The sequence below is a fragment of the Brachypodium distachyon genome, chromosome 4 (assembly GCF_000005505.3).
Source record: "Brachypodium distachyon strain Bd21 chromosome 4, Brachypodium_distachyon_v3.0, whole genome shotgun sequence".
Classification (NCBI taxonomy): Eukaryota; Viridiplantae; Streptophyta; class Magnoliopsida; order Poales; family Poaceae; genus Brachypodium; species Brachypodium distachyon.
Window position 1 is genome coordinate 28,323,821 of NC_016134.3, and position 22,798 is coordinate 28,346,618.

Below are 22,798 nucleotides of genomic sequence, written 5' to 3' on the forward strand. Positions count from 1 at the left end.
TGAGGAATCATCAGGAACAATTCTTGCAAGCAGGACACCTTCACCTCCATTCTGCACACTAAATTGACTGGCAAACTCTCTCTCAAAAAAGAAGACTGGCAAACCATGCTTATTCATGTAAAATCAAATTAACTTACATCCAGAAACCCGAAAATAATCCCGTATTGTACACCTGTGTTTACCAAATGCATGTACCGATGCCGCTTTCCAGTGCACCAGACAACCATGACCATCATGAACAGACACTGTCATGCTGTGCTGTGCTGGGGAGGCCTCAACTCAGCTACCTCTTCTCCCTTGGAAACCCCAGGAGTGCAAGGATCAGCGCAAAAAAGCTGCCCTTTATGAGGCCCCTCAGGATCCTTTGCTTCTCCGGCGTGTAGGGCGGGTACCTGGCATTCGCCTCGCCGCCGAACCCACGGACCAGCACCGCCTTCTTGTGGCTGAAGCAGTCGAAGGTGAACTTGCCGTGGTACGACCCTGTCCCGCTGTCGCCCACGCCGCCAAACGGCAAATGTGGGTTCGCTAGCTGTAAGAATGTGGACGTTTTCATGAGGAAATGTATGTTGCTTTATAGATTTGGTCAGTCAGCAGAGAGCAGTTACGTGTAGCGCGACATCGTTGACGAGCATTCCTCCGGATGAGACGTTCGCGATAAACTCTTGTTGCAGCTTCTTGTTCCTACTGAAGAGGTAGGCTGCGAGTGGCTTCGTCCCGGCGTTTATGTGCTCAATGCTTTCTTCAATCTTGTCAACCTGATGACACAGGTCCGAAGAATTTAGACACCACTCGGGTAATAACTTCAGTTCTGGAGATTATCACACAATATAATGCAGAGTCTGCTGCACTCTATGAACATTAGTAACTGTCTGTCAAATCAGTTGTAGTTCTCTATTAATCCCTCCGTTCCATATTAAGTGACTCAAATTTGTCTAAATATGGACGTCTTTATATACTAAAATATGTCTAGATACATGTAATATTTCGGCACTTAATATGGGACGGAGGAAGTACCAACATAATCTTGCTTATTAGAGGTATAGATGAAGACGGAGGAGAACTACTAACCGTCACGATTGGAAGCAAGGGGCCAAATATTTCCTCTGTCATAAGTGCAGTATCATGAGGAACGTCTACCAACACAGTAGGAGCTATTTTTCTGCAACACAAAAAACAAATGTTCATTCCTCGCAAAACAACAACAACAACAAATGTTCATGATCAATCAAACCCCTTTGGAACCCAATCGCAACCGCAAAGTTCACATAATAAGTTGCTAAATTCTCACAATTGCTTCTCGTCTGTCTGGCCCCCGAGCACAATCTTCTCGGCTACTTTCTTATCTTCTATCAGTTTTGCAATTCTGTGAAAATGTTTCGAATTCACAATACGAGACAGGTCTGCTGATTGTAATGGGTCCTCCCCATAGAACCTTTCCAAAACTCTCTTCAAAGAGTCAACCTGTAAAAAGTTTATTCCATGGATAAGAGAATATAGAAGTTCAGTTGGCACAAGAAATATTTTGTCTGTAGTTATAATGGCCATCTACATACCAGCTCTGTAACAAAGGTTTTCGTTGTTATGATGTAATCCGGAGCAATGCATGCCTGGCCATTGTTACAGCCCCATTTGCCAACAGCAATCCTCTTAACAGCAACCTTCAAGGTAAAAACCAAGTTAGTGAATACCGAAAGATAAGAGTTCTATAGAATTGTTCTGACAACTGACAATACAACAAGATAATGCTTACGTGAAGATCGACGTTAGAATCAACAATAACAGGGCATTTTCCACCAAGCTCGAGAGCAACTGGGGTTAGATGCTTTGCGGCTGCTGCCATCACTATGCGGCCTACATGTCCATTTCCTGCAATTTCAAATGAACATGTGCATTTTAGAATCTTACATCACTATTTTGAGAGAACAGAAGAGAAATAAAGCTCCTCTATCTAAAGAGAAGATATTTTCACAGGTAATGACTTAACCTGTGTAGAAGATCTTATCCCATTTTTGTGCCAACAGTGCAGTTGTTTCATCAACGCCTCCCTCCACAACTTTAATACAGGAGCTATCAACATACTCAGGTAGCAGCTTAGCAAATAACGATGATGTTGCCGGTGCAATTTCAGATGGCTTCAGCACAACTGCATTCCCAGCAGCGATTGCTCCAATTACGGGGTCAATCGACAGCACTGTAATGAAGAAGTTGGGGTTATTAATCTTAATACTTAGCACTCAGTCTGTTAATACTCGACAGTGAGCCAGGAGGCTAAAAGCCAGTGAACACTGTCGTAAAGCTCAAGACAGAAGGGACAAAATGATTTACTGTTTTTGATCCATGGTTAAGATACTCTTCATGCCACTCATGGTAAAAATATCTTTAGCACTTGAAAACAAAAATCTTTAGAACTTCATATGTGGTTCTCTTTCTTAAGATACCACATCTAACCATCTCACCTAAAAGACCAATCTGATAGGAAGATGAGATATGATACACTTAACACTCTGCTCAAAAGTCTAATCACAGAAATGATGGTCAAAGAATGAACTGAGTTGAAACCTGGAACGACTCAGGTGTTGAACAGATCAGGACTCGTGGCATAAGATTGTGTTAGAGCATAACTGCGAGAATGCAGAGTTTGTTTGACGAAAACGAAATATACCAACTACCAGACAGATTGACACATAACCGATCCCTATGCGGAGGAGAGGGGAGCATCCAACTCATGCCATAAACCTCCAGCAGACCAGCACCATCATGCAACAGATTAATGGCTACTACTCCTATATCCTCATAGCTGCATTGTGCTACATATTTATTTTTTCAAGGAGTCTACAGCTAAACCCGAGTCTTGGCGACTTACAGAAAGGGTAGTTCCAGGCCGAGATGATGAGCACGACACCAAGGGGCTCTGGCACAATTGTAGCAGTGGACGGGAATGTGGTTATGGCAGCAGGTACCTGGACATAAAGTCGTAAAGGTTACACGCCAGATCAGCAAAACACAATGGATTTTACAAAGAGCGTAAACATATCCGGAGAATGGATTTGCCAGCAAAAGGCCTACCTTCTCCGGCTTCATCCAATTCTTCATCCCCTTCAAGGCAAATATGCATGCCCCCTTCGCCAGTGATATCTGAGCCATGAACAGACAAGACAGCAACACGTGGTTATCAGTTACTAGGAAAGTAAAAAATTAAATCTTCCTGATTATCAAATAAATAAATTAAATCTTCCCTGTACAAGAAGGTTGAACACAGAACGCATGTTCTGAAGAAACTGAACTTTCGACTTAATTCATCGAATTTTGCAGACTCCAATCAGCGGTCAGGGTGGGGTACGGGTTTGATTATACAGCAAACCTAGTACTATCCTGATAGTTACAGCAATGCTTCACTAACTACTGAGTTTGACTGCTCAACTCAAGATTTTTCCTGAAGAAACCTAAGTACTAGTACCATTTATTTATCTATTTATGTTGCCAAAACAGGGCAAGTAGAAACTGATGCAAGTTGCCTTCTGCCCAAAATTAAGAACGCAAAAAAGAAGTGCGCAAACAAAAAAGGGAGGGTTTTGTTGGACGCAACCCATGCCAGCAATGGAGTATCCATCCATCCATTATGACCAGCGAAGAGTCCATTAGCACGCAACAAAGCCTTTCCAAGAGTTGGGACGGCAAACGCAACGAAAGGGACAAGGACAGACAGACACGGCCAACTTTCCGAAAACGCCGCCGGCCGAAACCACAAACAATCCTCTAGAAAGATCCGATCCAACGGGCAGCTCGATCCATCCAGCGCCACAAGCATAATTTTCGATCGAAAGGGGAAACGAAAATCGAACAAGAATCCTATCGCGTGCCGGAGCAAGATTGACAGTTCATGAGAAAAAGAGGAAAGAAACAGAGGAGGTTAAACCTCTCACGAAGCAAAAGACCACTCTCAGATTCCGCCAAAGTCAAAACGAACTCCAAAGTCCAGATAGAATTTCCGATTACTGAATCGAAAGCAGGATGCAATCACTCACGAGGATTGATATAGAGCTGAAATCGATTTTCAAGCGCAGTAAGAGCAGCCGATGAACAATAGATTCCAGACACACAAGAACAATCCAATCCTATCCTGTCCGATTAGACTGGAGGAAATAAGAACAGGGGGCGGCGGCGGCGGCGGCGGCGGCGGCTACATACCTCGTGGAGGTAGGACTCCATGCGGGGCTTGGCGAGGTCGGCGTGGAGCGCGTCGCTGATGTCGTTCTCCTTGTCCTCGATCATCCTCACCAGCGCCTTGAGCTGCGCCGCCCGCCACTCCGCCGGCCGCGTCCGCCCCGACCTGAAGCATCCCCGCAGCTCCTGCGCCACCCTCTCCACCTCCTCCGCCATGACGGCAACAAAAACTCACTCGCTCGAGCAGGGGATAAGGCGAAGACCAACGAGCAACGGAGAAGGTCCGTAGTGGGGGTAGGAGAGAAGAATGATGTGCCTGCGCACCCCAAAGTCACGATTATATATATGCGGCCGGCCCCCGACTGAACCCTGATTGGGATTGGGGGCTGTTGGGTTTGAAAAAAGGGAGGAAATTTTTCGGCGTTCCGGAGCGAAAGAACAGATTGGAAATTTGGAAGGAGATGATGATACAAGAAGGAAATTTGGTGAGCTGGTGGATGATATTTTCCGCGGGGTCGATGGGATCTGTTTGGACTCTGGGGTTATACTACTATCTAGTAGTAGTCCAATTATCTTATCTGTTCATCGGAGTTCTTCGAGCGATGGGGACGCGGGCGGGATGGATCGTGGGATGACGGCCACATAAAAAAAAAAAGCCGGAGGAGGCATCGAGGCCTGCTACTGCTAGCGACATGGAGTACTGACGTGAGGGCTTTTTTTGGCTTTTACCCTGTAGAAGCACCTTTCTATGTCTGACCTCGTGGCCTCGTGGGCTCGGAATTTACCTTGTCGGTCAATGCCGTTTACTGGAGTACCGAATTACTACTACCGGTAAAGCCCTTCTGACTGACATATGCTACCCCGCACGTCAGAAGAATGACCACGAGAAATCCACAGATATATGCGGAAAGGAAAGGAAAATTTGAAAAATATAAAGAGAGGATAACACGATAAGAATTAGCTTATCCTATATCTAGTTTTCGGATGGTTTAAATTTTTGACGTCAGCTTTATTTTTTCTTGTCTTATGTCAACAATATCTGTGCCGACGAATATGCCGTCTACTGCCAAAAGACAATTCATATGTACATCATACATATCTTAATGAGTCAATGGCGTACAGTACTTAACGGCAATGACATATGGCGTGCAGCTTGCGTACGGTCAGCTCAGCGTCTTCGATGAGCAAATCAACTAATGTTAACTAATGTTAATAAGCCAAAAACTAATGTTTGGTTGATCGGGCAAACGCTTGTGGATCATATCGAATAGGATCGAATCGAATCGTATCATGGTTCTCTGACACCTCCTCCGTACCGTACGTATCTCGAAGCAGCTTCCCGTGACGTCTATGTGCGTCAACTGCACGCATGGCTTTTAACGCGTGCACGTAGGTGTGCCCGATCGTATTACGGGTTATTATTACTTAATATAAATGGAAAAAAAGATTTTGCTATTAATGGGTAAAAAGCGAGTCAAAACGTGACCAATTTTTTACTATCAATAAATGATAAAGGCTGCCACTGAGTAACAACTAGTACTCCAATACGCAGGAGGTACAAAGCGAGAGTTTCTCTTTATTTTGCTATTACGTTCTCTTTTCTTGAATTTTTCAGTATAGCACTATATATATTTTTCTTTTCTTATATTCATGTACACGTTGCAGTTATTGATCCGATCGAAACTGGGTGCAGCAATTTAGTCACGTTCGTCTTGTCCGAGAAGCTGAAGTGTCGGATCAGCGACCGAGAAGAAATTAACACCAAGTTCGTCTTGTGCAAGAAGCTGCTCAAGAAACACCTTAATTATGACCTGCATGTGTTTACTCATTTCGGTTTGGTATATATCTAAGTTGCCTGATTTTATTTTTAGTTGGAAATAAGTTGATTCCTCAACCTTTGTATATGGTTTGTTCTTTAAGATTCTGAACGACGAATGATAAAAGAAAGGATCTGGTTCGTCAGCTCAGGTTCAAACATTTTTCTTAAAAGTCAGGCAACAAATATATAGTCAAGTCCCGATCATTTTTGCATCCAGACTGTTAAAAGATACGTTTGCCAAGCTCTCGAGGCCGGCCACCCTGGGACATGTTTGTTTAAGATTCTGCTTCTGGCTCTCCCGACGTTCAGAATCCAGACTAGAGAATCGTCTTGGAGGGGCAGACTAGAGAATCCAGACTAGAGAGAGTTGAGAGCACGCACGCATCGCAGTTAAGCGTCGGAGCCGGCCTTCATAAATTTCCGCCACAGTGAAGGGAACAAACCAAAACTGTTTGTCCGTTCCTTGTAACAGCGCTTAATTTCTCTGGCCGAATATCAACAAATTAACGAACCAGGACGCATTTCCATCCATCTGATCTCACTGCTGCCGCTGACGGCTTCTAGAATGAGATCCAGGAGCCAGGAGGGCAGGGAGTTAAATGAAGCCGGCCAGTTTGAGTGGATCCCGGCACTTATCCAGGCCACGGAACCGTTCTTCGGTTTGTTCTGCTGTCTGCTCTATCGGACCGCACACGCGCGAGTTAAATGAAGCCTGCCTGCCTGCCTGCCACGAATCCAGGGCCCACGAGGCAGCGAAGGTACGAGGTGGCGGGCCCCATTTGGTCGGCCCAGCGGTTGGTCCATCTCTGCTCTTCTCTGGGCCCGGGCTGCTCGGTTGGTCCCACGTTTCAGCGGGTGGACGGCTGGTGCGAGAGCTTGGTCGGTTTGGTGGGGGGGGGAGCTGACCTGCTTGCTGCTGCTCCTGTTCTGCTAGTGCTGCTGCGTGGCGGGACCCACAGGAACTGACGTGTCACGCGCTGCGCACGGTCGTGCAAGGGGTAGTAGGGTCGGCCGTGACCGACGTGTGGGGCCAGGTTGCGGCCAAGACTTGTGCGTGCGTCGGTGCGTCATGCTCCACGTGTCGGTGACGTGTGGTCCGGAGCATCGAGATATTCCGCCTGCCGGACTAGTCTTGCCACGTTCGAACGGGACGAGACGGTGATGGGCCGGCCCACCGTGAGCCGCCCTCCACGTGGCCTCACGATCCGGGTCGGTCGGCTCACGTTTTTCTTCTTTTTTTTTCTGGACTCCGTTCCCGTGCAACCCAGAATTCTAAAGTCTCGACAAGGACGAGGGGACGACAATTCAAAGTCTCGGACTTTCTGTTTTAATTTGCGACATCAAATTAAGTCTTGGACTCTTGATCACACATGATGCGGGGGAGGGGGGCGCTGCGGGACACATTTCGTCGCCTGCACGTGAGCGACCTGAGCCAGATTGCCGGCCACGAGCCCACGAAACAAAGCAAATGGGGCCGGTCATCTACGAGGGATTTGTGGTCACGTCCGTGGGTGTTGCACAACCGCGTTATCATTCTCCGGGCCCCGCGTTTTAAAAACAAAAAAAATGTTTTGAGAAAAAACAGAAAACAAAATTGAGCTTGACACGTTGCCACGTTGCCCGTCAAATGGACTGGATCTGCTTTACTTTTTTCTACAGCAAGAATCACTCGTAGTAGTAAAATCGCCGATTACAATACTGGAGTAGCGCTACACCAACTGGAAGGTACAGTCGTACGTCAAAGAGAACAAGAAGCTGGATCCATCGAAGGAGGATTTAATGAAGCCCCCCCTCCCGGCCGGCCCGGACAATCAGAGAAGGCTGTCTCCTCCTACCCATGTAAACCTCGTTCTGTCCTCTGCTCTGAGACTCACTCAACGTCTCTTCTCAGCTGACCAGCATTAACTTCGCTTCCAATCAATGTTGGGAGTCAAGTGGAACGTACGTGATTGAATGGCTGAGGGCAGGTGGCTTTTGCTGCTCCTCCATCCACCCGGTTTTCGACAGACTGAAAGTCCGAAACCGAAGTCGACATGCCTGGTGTGCCAAATTGCGATTTTGGCGAAATTCATGTGTGTGTTTTTACAAGCCTCGGACGAGCCTATCATAGGTTTGCGACAGGACATTTACCAAGTCTTTGGCCATTGGGATTGCAATAATGCATCATCCTGACTTTGGTACGGAGGATAGCATTGTACTCCCGCCCATGCTCAATCAAACAATTAATAAAGAAAGTATGTATGGTATTCTCTCTGCTTTTGCTTGGAATGAAATGGACACCCTACCGGCCGGCTCCAAAAGAAGGAGCGGTAGCTCAATTAATCAACGGCTTTGCTATGGCACGATATCCGAGCACGAAATGAAAACGTCACGATCGTGCAATCTTACGCATCGTACATCTTAAAATATGATGAATAGCTCCGTCAAGTTGGGCTATGAATTAGGCCCGCCATCAACCATCATAATCCAGTTCACTAGTGCCTTTTATTTCGTGTTTCTTCAACTCTCAATCGGATTTAAATTTTGGAAAAATTGTAGCGTGATAGATACATGTCGTCGTATATGCATGTTTACGTTTATTAAAACACAAAAGTCAGAACATTACAGAGATTTTTGATTTTTGTAAACGAGGAAAAAGATTTGCGATTTTTGTCGTCACGTTTTCGTGCAATTTTGGGCTTGCGTACGAAAATCAACTCTTTGGCATTCTCGTGGTTTGTAGCCCACAATTTTTGGTTTCCATCTGATTTTATGATGTCGAGACCTTCGGTACATGGGCTCAGTCCGTTTTCGATCAGTCCTGTAAAATTGCTGTTTTATCATCTGATTTTATGACCATGTGTTTTCGAGTATTTTGTTGATTTTTTCGATATCATGATCCTGCATACACGGCTTCGGACTGTTTTTTGCAAGTCGTGAAAAATCATTGTTTTGACTGTTTATCTGAGGTATAACCCTATCTAGTAACCTCGATACACGGTTTGGAAAGGTTTGAGACCAGTGTAGCCCGGACATACATGCCACGTTTGGCCAACTCCGACGCTCCTGAGACGATCTGCCGTTGTAACCTATCAAGGATGGCGACCTGCTTACATAGAGATGTTTTCGAAATATGAGCCGTTGAACTTCCGTGTGAACTGTACGTACGTCGGTACAGGCCGAGATCCGCACTCATTAATGTTCCATGGGCCACGTGTCCCTCATTCTATACCCCGTCTCGGAAACTGATTGCGTGTTGCCCACACGACACGAACCCAGATGTAGGTGTTCGTCGATGCGTTCTGAATTTGTACCGATCCTCCCCAATCAATATCGTTTCTACGTACTGTCAAACAGGGAGTCGCTAGCTACTGTACGCGTACCGTGCAGCACGTAGTGTTGAGTGACAGCGGCGATGACCGATCAAGATCGTCGTGGTTATCAAGGAACAGGCCATATGATTACGAAGGGCAGGATACTCATGTTAATAATCTCTTTTAAGCTAGTTTGGCACCAGTGATTTTGGGTGTTTTCTATGGTAACCCTGAATGGTTGTTTGGTAGGATGGGATTGGAGGGAATCATCTCTAGTTTTCCCCACAAAACATTTCATTTTGTACTAAATTAAAACACCTTTTCATTCTAGTGTGTTTTTAACTAGTGTTTAAAATACATTAACACCAAGCAAGGTCTAAATTAGTCGCTTCTCTATCCTTGCTGTGACAAGTGCTGCCATGATTTTCGTGAACTAAGCCTAACTTAGGTGGCTTGATTCCTTGTGGTGGAACCAGCCATCCAGGTTCAAGTCCTAAACTTGACATATGGGTGTCACATTTCCTGAATTACTTCAGGATTTAACCGGCGCCATTCTTTCAGTGGTAGGTGACGTACCCGTCAACAACGAGGCGCCAGCGGTGAATTTGTCAATCTCTCAAGATCTGCCGACTCAGTCTTTAGGAGATGCTCATAGGGGTAGAGTGTGCGTGTGTGTGTTCATAGGGGTGAATGTACGCGCATGTTGTGAGCGTCTACGTTTGTACTGTGTTCCTCAAAAAAAAGTGCTGCCAAGATTTTCAAAATGTGTGAAGTGAGCCTATCTCAAGTGGTCTGGTTCCTTATGGTAGAACCAGCCAACTCGGGTTCAAGTCTTAGACTTGACATGGGTGTCACATTTTCCTGAATTATTTTAGGATTTAACTAGCGCTATTCTTTCAGCGGTAGGTGATGTAACCGTCAACAGCGAGACGTCTGCGGTGACTTCGTCGATCTCTCAAGATCTGCCGGCCTAGTCTTTCGGAGATGCTCATAAGGGTAGGCTGTGCGTGTGTGCGTTCATAGCGATGAGTGTACGCGCTTGTTGTGAGCGTTTGCGTTTGTACCGTAGGGTGTGCGTGTGTGCGTTCATAGCGATGAGTGTACGCGCTTGTTGTGAGCGTTTGAGTTTGTACCGTAGGGTGTGCGTGTGTGCGTTCATATCGAGAGCGTTTGCGTTTGTATTGTGTTCCTTAAGAAAGAAAATCAGAATGTCGAGAGTTTTTTAGCCGGTGGAGTTGCTTGTGGCACACAAATTTTGACCCAAAAAAGGGGTAGCCTGGCCTCAACAGATGCATACTGGGCTAGCAATTCACATAATCAAAATTTGCCTACCGATTTGAAACGGCTAGAGGCTTTAATACAGGGCCTTTTTACTTTTCGTTTTTTGTTTGAGAGAAGGCCTTTTTACTTTTGGATGAGTATGCTTTTTTCTGGTAGCACTGCTGGGCCTGGGCCTGCTGGAAAAGGCCCAACTCGATGAGTGTTACTGGGAACCTTCCTCTTCCTCTTCCTCTTCCTCTTCCTCTTCCTCTTCTCCAGGCTGCTCTACCGGCTGAGGCGACTGCTCCGCCTTTCTTTTTTTTTTTCTTGTTTACAGATGTACATGAAACAAGGCATGCGACGGTGAAGCCATGATTATTCCACATGCCAATGGCGAGGGGCTTTCAGCAAATGTCGTGATAGGCAGAAAAAGACACTGAAAACACACCTGGGCTTCCCATTTGGATTGCGACCCAGCAACAGAAACAGAAATAGATATGTAGTTTCCATTTTTTTAATCTGTACAAACAATGAGTTCAATTTTTGTAGCACAATTTTTCTCAGTTTTGTCTTTTTTTTTCTCGTACCAGTATATGTGACTTATTCGGATCTACTCAAAGCTTTACAAAATGTTTGTGTTTACACACAACAAGATGAAAAAAGCTGCACCCATTGTGCCTGTGATTTCATTATTTGTGCAACTGTTATTTCTTCTTTTCAGTCATCGAAAGGAAGTTTTCACAAAAAGATATTCCGGGAAGCGCGACACGGATGAAACATTTTTTTCAGGTATATTCCCCCTGAGCACATATTCTTTTTTCCCCGCACTCGTATGTATTTCGATTTTACATATTTTTGTTTCTAGTACGCGAAATCATAATGTAGAGGAACACGAATTTTTAACAGTCATAATGATACAAGAATTGGAAATGAGTTCTGATAAAACTAGTGATTCAATAACCCAGACAGCAACATAAATCTTGTCGTCCTTTTTCCGCTTTTTTTTGTTGTGCATATGTCTGCTCAGCCTTGTTTCCCATGCTTCCTGGTGGGAGTGAGGACAAGCATGCTCTCAAGAGCCTTCTGTGTTGGTTTACGGATTCTTTGTGATTGGCCTTCGCGCGAAGGATTTGGGGAAGATACTATCCCAGAGGCTTGCCCTTCTGTGTTTGTCTTCTTCTTTGTTGGTTTGCTCACGTTTTGTCCGCCCTTTGCATCACGTGGCACAGCAGAAGCAACATGCGCAGCTTCATCCGTAGTTCTTTGTTTCTTTGCTGGCTTCGACACAGCTGTTGCACCTGCATTTGATTTATAAAACGTAGTTATAAATTTCAGGGGGTTCTTTATCTCATCCTCTCTTTTTATAGATATTTTTTGCTACCAAGTAATGATTACCTTCCTTATTCTTCCTCCCATTATTCTTCATGCATAACGTCTCCTTATCAACGTGCAATTTTTTGCACGTCTTGATGTTATGATCATGATCACCACAATGGCTGCAAGTTATCTGTTGCTTTGTCAAAATCTCTTCTACAAGTGTCTTCTGCCGTCCTGATAGTTTAGGGCGGCCTTTTGACTTTGCTACGTCAGACTGTTTGTATATGGTCTCGGGGGCACAGTTATTTGATGTGTTATTGTGTTCTGTACTCCCTACAGGAGTTTGCTTCTCAGGGTTTTTTGCTTCCACCTGTTTTCTGATGTCAGCTACCTTTGTTCGCATCTTGCTGGTTTTGCTAGCCAAGTACTGATATGTCTCTTTGTATGTTGATGCATCAGATGCCAAGTCTGTCAGCATTTTTGTTAATATATTGTATCTGAAATGACTATTTTCTGCAGTCAGGACCATCGGCACATTATTTTGCACATCTCTCGTATCTTCGCTTTGCTTTGGTCTCCACCTCTCAATATAATATTTCTGTGGCAGCACCGAAACATTAAGGTGCAGCAGTACTTTCAATGCATGGCAGCACAGTATGCCATCTTTGAGGAACCTAGCACAAATATAAGATATATCTTCATTTGCCCAGTCAACCAAAACCAGGAATTTTCTCTCCCTGAAATCGAGTTCAGCAAGCATACTTGATTTGCGAACTTCGTATCTCACATCTTTTTCTATCTCTTCAACATGAACCTTCTGGGTCATCTTCAGCTGAGCTTGAAATCTATACAATATGGTCCTATTATACATCCTTGCAGCCTGCAGCTCAAGTTCTGATCCTACCCACATTGTCGGTTTGGTCGTTCTTGTGACTGAATCTTGTTCCTTCTCTTTCTCCATTATATTTTCTGATATTCTTTGGTATTCTCCAAGGAAACTTATAATGCTATAAGTCGAGCCAACATTATCTTTGAAAATAGCATTTGTGCCTTCACTTCTAGCTGTTGAGTGTATAAATGGGAAAAAATCCTTCTTGAAATAGACAGGGACAAAACTCTTCCTAATCTCAAACATGTGCTGAAAGTATTTCACTTTCTCAACTTTGTACTTCTGGATCATTGTTGGCCAAAGAGTCTCAAATTCCTCTTCTGTTTGCGATCTGTTAATGATGTCATTGAACTCAATGTGTAGCGTTGGTTTAGTAGCAAAACATCTTGCAGCTTTCTCTTCTGCTTTCTTCTTGATGTGGAACAGACAATTCCTGTGTTTGGTGCCATGGAATACAGCTGGGATGGCCTGCTTCATTGCAACATCCTGGTCTGTGATAATCGTGAGTGGTTTTTTACCCGCCATGCACAGCAAGAACTCCTCAAAGAGCCATGTGAAAGTCTCTATTGTCTCATTCTGCAGTATTGCACAAGCAAACAGACAATTATGTGCATGTCCAGTTATGCCAACAAAAGGTGCAAATGGGAGATTATACATGTTGGTCTTGTATGTGGTGTCAAAACTAATGCAGTCACCATACAAGCCGTAAAACCTCCTACAGTTCCCATCAGACCAAAAAATGTTCTGAACCTTGTCTTCTTCATCAACCTTGAATGCATAATAGAAACGCGGGTCTTGCATTTGCCTTTTTCTAAAGTAGTCTATAACCATCATCATGTCATTCTGGTTGCTTTCTTTCCTTATAGATGTTCTGTAGTTACTGACATCTTTTTTTGTGTATGGCATTGCAGATATACCACCTCTCATACCAGCAAGAACAGCCATTATCTTCCTACTAGGAAGCTTCACTGAGTGTAATGTTCTGATCAGCAACTTCTCTTCTTCCGTCATGTGTTTGTGAGACCTCAGGTACTTAGCTTCACCAGGGGGGCTGAGGTGATGATTGTCTTGCATTTCAAAGCTTGTTACAACCCATTTGTTTTCTTTCAGTGTGACAACCATCTTTACCTGGCAATCTGTTATCTCTATATGATTCTTATTGATTGCTTTTTTTCCCTGCACAGCACTAGTCAACCCAGCTTTCTGCATTCTATTCTGCTGTTTTTTCTGCTTTCTCTGTTCAAGAGTCTGTCCACAATCTTACCTGCCCTATTGCACTTGTATGTGTATCTTCTAATCTTGCTACTGCCAGCCACCCTGCAATGATAATTCCCAGCTTTCTTCGCAGAAAATCCAACAATACTGGCATATGTGTTATAGAAGGCAAAAGCATCAACATGACTTGAGAAGAACATATCCAGGCGCGGCGTGTGTTCGTTTCTGATTTCCTGGACTGAGACGCAACGACAAGCTCATTCTGCAGTTAATTCTCAATATCTTCATTTGTAAGCTGTTCAATTTCTGGTGTTTTTCTAGTCTCTCGCGTATCCACAGGAGCACCCAGTGTGGCTTGTTTATGCTGTTTATGCACATCTGTAACACAGGACAAATTTTCTGAGGCTATAGAGACATGAACTGTGCCTGCACTTTCTTGCGTGTCCTGCGCGTATTCATTTTCTGTCTCATATTATTGTTCATCAATGCTGTTGTCACGCCCATCTCGCCCGGTTATCATGAACATCCTGTTCTGAAGTTTGGAAACAAAGATTTTTCTTTAAAAAATGAAAGCAGATTTTTTTTTGTACAAGTTATGGCAAGCAAATTATTGATTAGATAGTAAAAAACCTCTTCACCCATAGGCTCATGGTGATACTGGCTGCAACCAACATCATCTGGTTGCTGCAGCATCTCAGTGAAAGATGTGTACTCATGATCCAGGGTACCATGACCATCCCCACACAAATTGCCTGTTTTTTCCATTGTATCAAATTCATTAATGGCCTGCAAAAAAAAAAACAGGCACACACAACAATGTGTTTTTGTTACTGTTTATTTTTGTGACCATACGACGATTATTTATGTTTTTCTTTCAATTAGGATATGAAAAGAGTATTATGGAATACAAGCAGGGGAAATTCATTTTTTGTGGGGGAGACATACCTTTGAAAGGTTGGAACGATCAACCACAGGTATGTTGCCTTCCTGCGCCCTCCCACCGTCTTCTACGCTGTGGTTCTGCTAGGTTTCAGCGATTTTGAATGTTATTATTTTTTGTTTCAGTGATTTTCTGGTTTCATTGGTTGTATCAAAATTTTCCATCCAACTGAGTTACAAGTTTGTGCCTTCGCATGTTCTTCTCAGTTTATAATACTGTCTCTTTTTCTTTGATCTGTGTATGGAGACCTAGATGAACGTACAAGGGACTCTGATTTGCGTGACATAAGAGAAGGGAAGAGAGAAAAAGAAGACACGGATTTGTTCTGTAACAGAGGAAATCAAGCATTCTTGCCAGAGAATCCTTGGCAACACAGTTTACCTTGGTATGTATCGCCTGGTTCATCCATCCCTGTGTTTCTTTTTTCTTGGCAGCGATCCCTATCTGCGTTTGCGTGTTCCTAGATCCAGGGGAAAGGGGCGAGGGTTTGTGTGGGGGGGGTGTTCTGCGGCTGTTTTTGCGTGGGGATCAAGTTAGTAGCCAACTGCGTCCAGGTTGTGGGCCGGCAGTGTGTCCCAAACAGAGGAAGCCCATACATCATACTTATATAAAAGGCCATACAAATAGAAAAGATATATATATATATATTTGGATTTGGCTTGATTCTTCCCATATGCAAAACCAAATCCATGCAGTAAAAATATTCGCATTTTCCTCATAGATCATAATCATAGCTGGCTTTCTTAAACTTCAATATATTAACGACGACTGATACTACGGTTGCAGTATTTCCTCCAAAACAGAGCCTGAGCAGCGTGCATCTTCCCTTTTCTCTTTTTTTTTTAATCTTTTTTGGAGAACAACCATCGACTAGTTGAACAAGTCCTAAATCTGCTTCCAATCCATGTTGATCAAACTGGGGCCCTGCTATTCTAGCCCCGCCCATGAACAACCGTGAAACACAAAACCGGAAAATATACTTATTTCTCGCACGTGGATAACTCGGCCGCCCACGGGCCCAACACGACCTTTTCAGTACCACGACTAAAATGGACCCCCAATAAAAAAACGACACAAATATAAAATGCTCACGCCTCGATAGAGTTTTTCTGCTCCACGCTAAGAATCGTTCCTCAATGCTTCCTCCCATCGATATTAGTTGTCGAAATATTACATGTATCTAGACGCTAGTAGATTTTTTCTACGCAAATGACTGAAGGAAGATTTTTTCCCGATACGGAGTAATAAAGGAAGGTTCAAAAAACTAGATGGGCGAAACTTTACTTCCATTACGTTTCGGAAAACACACATGCATACACGCGAGTACATTCCATCGCCTCCGACCAGACAACCAGTACACGTACGTACTCGCTGTCCTTCTCCTTCCCAGGTCATCCTGCTCACGCGGCGACCGGCATACATGCATGTACACGCAGCTCCCGATAGACTCGGTGGTGGGTCCTGCCCGTGGGCGGCCCACGCAGACACACGCAGCACCTCGTCGCCACCTGCCTGTCGTTGGCGCATCTGCTGGCAAAGGCACGTGGCCGGGCGGCCCCTTTGCGATCGCGTCGCCACATAATCGAATCGAATCGATCTCACCTTTGTTACAGTCCCGTAGAAAAAACGAGTGAAAGAGAGGGGATCAAGACTCATGACTCAAGAGCAGCTGCCTTGGCCCACCAAGATCACCTTTCTTTATTGGTCTTTCTTTTTTATTATGGAAATCACCTTTCTTTATCTTGTGCGACCTAGGTTCCTAGGGTTCTCGGCGACTTCGGTGGCGACTCTCTTCTCCGTCGAAGTTTGACGTCGGATCTCCCTTGTTCTTCTCCTAATCTCTCCCCTTCGATTCGGGCTGATTAAGGGGCTGGTTGGCCCAGCTTCCCGGCCTTGGTTGTGTGGTGGTAGTTGCGGGAGCGGAACTAGATCCATTTTTCTGACTTCCTGGTGAGTGGTGATTCATGGCGGCGGAAGGTTCCCAATGTCGTGAGGCAAAGGAGGGTAAGGCGGTGGTTGACGTGGACGATATGCTGAAGAAGCTGAAGCTCCGCGATTCTGAACTCGACAATGTCGTAATCGGCAAGGATGATGTGGGAAATCTCCCATCGGTGAAGTGGATGGCGGTGGCGAAGGTGCTAACGAGGAAGAAGTTCGGCAAGGGTACGCTGATGGAGACGATGTACTCCGCCTGGGGTGCAGATCGGGAGGTTTCCTTCCAGGAGTTGGAACCAAATCTGTTTCTCCTTCAGGCTTTCTGCTTGGGAGACTGGAAGCGGATCATGGAGGAGGGTCCATGGCTGTTCCGCAAGTGTGCCCTCATGATGGTGCCCTATGATGGAGCCACTATGGTTCCAACTAAGATCCCAAATCATGTGGACGTCTGGATCCAGATTCACAAGCTACCACACCTGTACTGGAGGCAAGAAGTGATCAAGAAGCTAGCAAGCAGGGTGGGTGAGGTCTTGGCGATTGATCCCGCCGCGGTGCCTACTATCCGCAGGGATTTCTTTCGGGCGAGGGTTCGACTGGTTGCAGATGCTCCTCTGACCAGGGTCGTCCCGCTTTCGTCGGAACGGCAGGAGCGCATGCTTTTGCCGGTGCTTTATGAGAATATACCGCGTTTCCGTGAATTCTGTGGGCTGATGGGGCATGACAAGCTGGAGTGTGGTACCGGTGAACATGTTGAGGAGGATCTCCAATTTGGGGACTGGATGCTATCGGACGAGGCCCTCTGGCGGCCGGGTACGCCAGGCATGCGTGCGGGCCGTTTTGCTGGTGGACAGAGAGGCCATGGTGGGCACTCTGGGTTTTGTGGTGGCCGAGATGATGGACGTGGACGGGGGGGGGGGGGGGGGGGCGAAAGAGTCTTCCGCAAGTGGAAACCTCATCAGCCGACGGAGAGTGGTGGCCATAAGCGCTCCTCGACGGATGCTGGTCTTGAGGAGAATGAGGATTTAGCGGATACTGCTTCCGGTCCGCTGAAAGCTCCGGCAGAGGTTAACCAAGCTGATACAGGAGATCTGCTTGTGAACAAGAAGTTGGATACGAATGGTGGTGATCCAGCGATGGCGGGGAATGTTCCCCCTCCTCCTCCTCGGTACATCCCTCCGCGGGAGCAGAAGAGAGCAAAAAAGGTTAGGGGAACAGGCGATGAGAAGACCAAGGTTGATGTGAAGGGTGAAGGCACACGCAAGCACCTCAGGATCGGCGGCCTCTCTCGAGGAGGACCGCCGGGCGCAATGAAAACCCTTTGTTGGAATTGTCGGGGCCTTGGCATGGCTGCGACAATAAAGGAGCTTCATGATTTAGCACGAACGCATGCCCCCTCTATTCTCTGCGTAGTCAAAACCCAACTGCATAGAGAGAGAGTGGAAAGACTAGCACATACGCTAGGTTATGATAGTTGTTTTGCTGTCAGCAGTTCTGGTCGTAGTGGTGGCATTGGAATTTTCTGGAACAATGAAATAAATATTGCTATTTTGCCCTACTCTCAATAACACTTGGACGCGATTGTTGCTTCTGCCGATGAAGAGCAATGGTGGCTGACTGTCGTGTATGGTGAAGCACAAGTCCGTGAGCGCCATAAGACGTGGGATATGCTTAAGTTCATCAAGTCCTCTTCAGACCTCCCATGGCTGTGCATTGGCGACTTTAACGAAGTGCTCCACCGTGATGAACATGACGGAGTTAATTATCGAAGCAATGCTCAGGTTGCAGCGTTTCGAGAGATGACGGATGTTTGCGGCCTTGTCAATCTTGGCTATAGGGGACTTCCCTGGACATTCGAGAAAAGGGTTGCTGGGGGCAGCTTTTGCCGGATCAGGCTGGATCGGGCACTGGCCTCCTCAAGCTGGGCGGCCCGCTACCCTTTAGCGGAACTCGCCCATCTACAGGGCGTGACTTCGGATCACTCTCCGATCGTCCTGACTTTCAAGCCGGATGAAGAGCCTAGAGATCAGAGGAAGATTTTCAGGTATGAGGTTATGTGGGAATCTCATGAGTCTTTTGATCCTTTTCTGAAACAGCAATGGCAGGAAGGAGGAGAGTGTATGTCCACAGCAGATGTCAAGTCGAAGCTGCGAGTAGTTTCAGCAAGTCTAACCGGCTGGAACAAATCCACTTTGGCAATGTTCGACGCCAAATCAACCAACTCAAGGTGGAGTTGGATCGACTCCGATTGGTTCCTGGTAGGGTGGGGCCAACATACGAGGAGACGAAGGTTGTGGAGAGGCTTGCGGAACTCTACCACAGAGAGGAGCTAATGTGGAAGCAACGCTCCTGTATTCAATGGCTTGCGGCAGGTGATAAGAACACTCGGTTATTTCACCAGAGAGCTAGCAGAAGGAAGAAGAAAAACAAAATTACTAGCCTGAAGCGAGTGGACGGCACGATATCATGTGATGATTGTGAGATGGGCGATATGACCAGGGTCTTTTAGTCCTAGCTATATACGTCCGAGGGGACTTCTCAGATGGAGGAGGTGCTAGACACGGTTCTGAGGAAAGTGTCGAATGAGATGAACCGGGATTTGACCGCACTGTACAGTGAGTTAGAAGTAAAGGAGGCGTTGTTCCAAATGTTTCCGATGAAGGCGCCCGGGCCGGACGGATATCCGGCACATTTTTTCCAGCGAAACTGGGCGCTGTGCGGAGCGGAGATTATGTGTGCTGTCTTGCGAATCCTCTGGGGGGAAGATGATCCGGAAGGGATTAACAACACGTTTAGTGTGCTCATTCCGAAGGTGGCAAGCCCGACTGAGCTAGGTCAGTTCCGTCCTATTAGCCTTTGTAATGTTATTTATAAAATTGCTTCCAAAGTGCTGGCTAACAGGTTGAAGAAGATCCTCCCGGAGATTATATCGCAAGAACAATCGGCTTTTGTGCCGGGACGTCTGATCACGGACAATATTATCACAGCTTATGAGTGCTTGCACTTCATGAAGTGCAATGCGGCTATCAAGCATAGGCATTGTGCTATCAAGCTGGATATGAGGGAGGCCTACGACCGTGTCGAGTGGGCGTATCTTCAAGCGATAATGCTCAAGTTGGGCTTTGATGTGGGCTGGACAAATCTGATTATGCGTATGGTCTCTACTGTGTCCTTCTCGGTTTTGTTCAATGGTACGCCCTCGACTCCGTTTAAACCGTCAAGGGGTATTCGCCAAGGCGATCTCATCTCTCCATATTTGTTTCTACTACCAGCAGAGGGCCTCTCGTGCCTATTAAAATCAAGAAGTTTTCTGTCATCAAATCTCGAAGGTTTACGGGTGGCAAGTTCCGCGCCAGCGGTCAACCACCTCCTCTTTGCCGATGACAGCCTGTTGTTTGTGAAAGCATGTGCGGAGGGTGCACAGGATGTCTCAGCGTGTCTCCACACCTACTGCCAAGCCTCGGGACAACGTATCAATCTGGACAAGTGCTCAATTTTCTTCAGCAAGAAGTGTCCTCAGGCGACTCGGCAGAATATGAAGGATCTGTTGAATATTCAGAACGAATCTCTGAATGAGAAATATCTGGGGATGCCTTCGGATGTAGGCCGGTCTACCGTCGGGGCGTTTAAATACCTCAAAGACCGAGTCTGGAAGTGCGTTCAAGGCTGGATGGAACACACCCTGTCGGCTTGTGGCAAGGAGATTCTAATCAAGTCGGTAGCTCAAGCGATTCCGACGTATTCTATGGCATGCTTCAGGCTGCCACGAGGTCTTTGCCAACATATAAATGGCATGCTACGGAATTTTTGGTGGGGTAGTAGGGACGGGAAGAGGAAGACTTGCTGGATTTCTTGGGAGGAGATGACATCCCCAAAGTTTGCCAGGGGAATGGGCTTCCGCGACATCGAATTATTTAATTTGGCTCTTCTTGCCCGACAAGCTTGGCGGATCTTGCAGAATCCAGAAGCTCTGAGCACCCGGATCCTTAAGGCGGTGTATTTCCCGCAGGAGGATTTTTTGGATGCCTAGTTGGGCACACATCCGTCGCAAATCTGGAGATCAATTGTGGATGGACGGAGCGTTCTGAAGCAAGGGTTGATCAAGCGCATCGGCACCGGAGAGCTTACCCATGCTTGAAATGATAATTGGCTTCCCCGGGATTCCGCCCTGCGGCCGATCGCTTGCCGCAGCCAAGATCCACCAATGAGGGTGGCAGATTTTATCGACTCTACTTCAGCATGCTGGAATTTGCCCTTACTCGAGGAGCATTTTTTGCCGATGGATGTGGAGATGATTAGGGCTATCCCTGTTTGTACAAGGCAGATGGAGGATTTTTGGGCCTGGCACTTTGAGCCGTCAGGCGTGTTCTCGGTCCGATCTGTGTACAGAATGCTGGTCAATACAAAGAGGAGGAGAGAGGCGTGGCTTGATGGGAAAGCTACAGGCTCAGACCAGTCCGGCGAAGAGAAGAATTGGACGGCGCTCTGGAAGGTGCCGGTTCCTTCAAAGTTGAGGGTCTTTCTCTGGCGCCTCGCAAAAACGTCGATCCCTACCGGCGATGTTCGGCATAGACGCAATATGGCCCCCACAAGTGCGTGTGCGATATGCGGAGAAGAGGACTCATGGCGCCACTCGTTACTTGAATGCACCATGAGCAGATGTGTTTGGGCTTTAGCACCGGATAACTTGACGGAGCATATGGAGACGGAACCCGAGGCAAAGCAGTGGATATTTGCCATGATGAGCTTACTCGCTGCTTTGTTACTCTTTGGGCCATCTGGTTTGTTCGCCGGAAAGTGATACATGAGGGAGCTTTCAAAGCCCCTGGTCGACTCATGCCTTCATCGAAGCTTTTCTCCGCGACCTGGAGTCGTCCTCTCCGAGGACTACTGTAGCCGGTGCCCCTCGCCCGAGGGAACAGCCCAAGCGCTGGTTTCCTCCCCCTTCGGGACATGCCAAGATCAATGTCGATGCGGCACTATCAAAGCTTGGTAATGGGGGATCCGTTGCTGCTGTCTGCAGAGATGAAACGGGGTTTCTCCTGGGCTCGTCTGCTCTGGTGTTCCCGGGTATTTCCGATCCAGGCACGTTGGAAGCGCTTGCTTGCCGTGAAGCGCTGGCGCTTGCCGAAGATCTCCAAGTGACGAGGCTGCGTGTCGCGTCCGATTGTCTCGAAGTGTTCAAAGCCATGCATGAAGATCATCAGGCCCCGGTGCCGAAGGAGATCAAGCAGACGTCGTCTTGCTTTGAGTCGGTTAGTTTTGTTCACGAGTGAAAAACTCCAAACCTAAATGCTCATGGTCTAGCTAGGGCTTCGGCCTCTCTTCCAGTTGGTCGCCACACCTGACTTCTTATTTCGCCAGATGTCTTTTGTATCGCTACTCGCATTTCTAGTTAAATAAAGTAGTGACTTTTCTAAAAAAAAACCTTTCTTTATCTTTCTTTTTCTTTATAGAAATCACCTTTCTTTACTACTCCAGCAACAGCGGCTGCTTCCTTTGCAGTCTCGTAGAGAAAACGAGAGAGTAAAAGAAAGGGGATCTGCCTTGGCCACCAAGATCCCTCCCTTGTTGCAACGATGCGTTCCAGCCGCTTGAGACTCGACTCATGGAGTCATGGACTCCACGCAAACGTTGTTTTATGACAACTTGGGCGGGCGGACCAACCAGCCTACGCACGCAGTATGTCGCCAACTGACTATGGAAAACTCGAGCGGTTCCCCACATATCACCGGTCTACTAGCTAGGATGCAGATTCATTGTACGTGGACCGATTCAGGACAATGCAAGGGGGGGTGAGGATATGCATCGTGCATGTGGTGGGCTCGACTGGCTGAAGTACTCAGTCCCATGCATGACAACCAATTTATTGAGAATAAAATCGAAATCTTAGAGCTAACTGCCCTTTACATCAATCAGATCGAGGTTTCTGTCGTCGGAGTACTATTTAATTTGGCGTTTTCACAATT

General features: G+C 46.4%; 2 protein-coding genes across 4 annotated transcripts; both read right to left on the reverse strand.

The window, feature by feature from the left end:
* Positions 1–4,817, reverse strand: LOC100827821 (aldehyde dehydrogenase family 3 member H1). Its single transcript, XM_003577710.4, has 10 exons — positions 4,189–4,817; positions 3,067–3,135; positions 2,864–2,960; positions 1,985–2,191; positions 1,751–1,866; positions 1,554–1,658; positions 1,289–1,461; positions 1,069–1,159; positions 606–755; positions 1–529 (listed from the first exon to the last, which is right to left on the reverse strand). The coding sequence occupies exons 1-10, from the start codon at positions 4,378–4,380 to the stop codon at positions 284–286; spliced, it is 1,446 nt and encodes a 481-aa protein (XP_003577758.1). The 5' UTR covers positions 4,381–4,817; the 3' UTR covers positions 1–283.
* A 6,556-nt stretch (positions 4,818–11,373) lies between these two features.
* Positions 11,374–15,446, reverse strand: LOC104585047 (protein FAR1-RELATED SEQUENCE 5). 3 transcript variants are annotated; one of them, XM_024463041.1, is made up of 5 exons: positions 15,279–15,446; positions 14,903–14,977; positions 14,588–14,743; positions 11,932–14,489; positions 11,374–11,834 (listed from the first exon to the last, which is right to left on the reverse strand). In XM_024463041.1, exons 4-5 carry the CDS (start codon positions 13,949–13,951, stop codon positions 11,560–11,562), a joined length of 2,295 nt encoding a protein of 764 aa, XP_024318809.1. In that variant the 5' UTR covers positions 13,952–14,489; positions 14,588–14,743; positions 14,903–14,977; positions 15,279–15,446; the 3' UTR covers positions 11,374–11,559. The 3 variants fall into 3 exon arrangements, with proteins under 3 accessions (XP_024318809.1, XP_024318808.1, XP_014757844.2); XM_024463040.1 differs by having other exon boundaries at positions 14,903–15,446; XM_014902358.2 differs by having other exon boundaries at positions 11,932–14,743; positions 14,903–15,446.
* Between the last annotated feature and the right edge of the window lie 7,352 nt (positions 15,447–22,798).

Bases quoted from the DNA above. Each gene is read 5' to 3' on its own strand.
- LOC100827821 (XM_003577710.4), bottom strand. From the start codon at position 4,380: ATGGCGGAGGAGGTGGAGAGGGTGGCGCAGGAGCTGCGGGGATGCTTC. The intron at 3,136-4,188 runs GTATGTAGCCGC...TTCATGGCTCAG, and splicing joins TGGAGTCCTACCTCCACGAG to ATATCACTGGCGAAGGGGGC. The intron at 1,867-1,984 runs GTTAAGTCATTA...TTGAAATTGCAG, and splicing joins GGATAAGATCTTCTACACAG to GAAATGGACATGTAGGCCGC.
- LOC104585047 (XM_024463041.1), bottom strand. From the start codon at position 13,951: ATGCAGAAAGCTGGGTTGACTAGTGCTGTGCAGGGAAAAAAAGCAATC. The intron at 11,835-11,931 runs GTAATCATTACT...AATCAAATGCAG, and splicing joins TGGGAGGAAGAATAAGGAAG to GTGCAACAGCTGTGTCGAAG.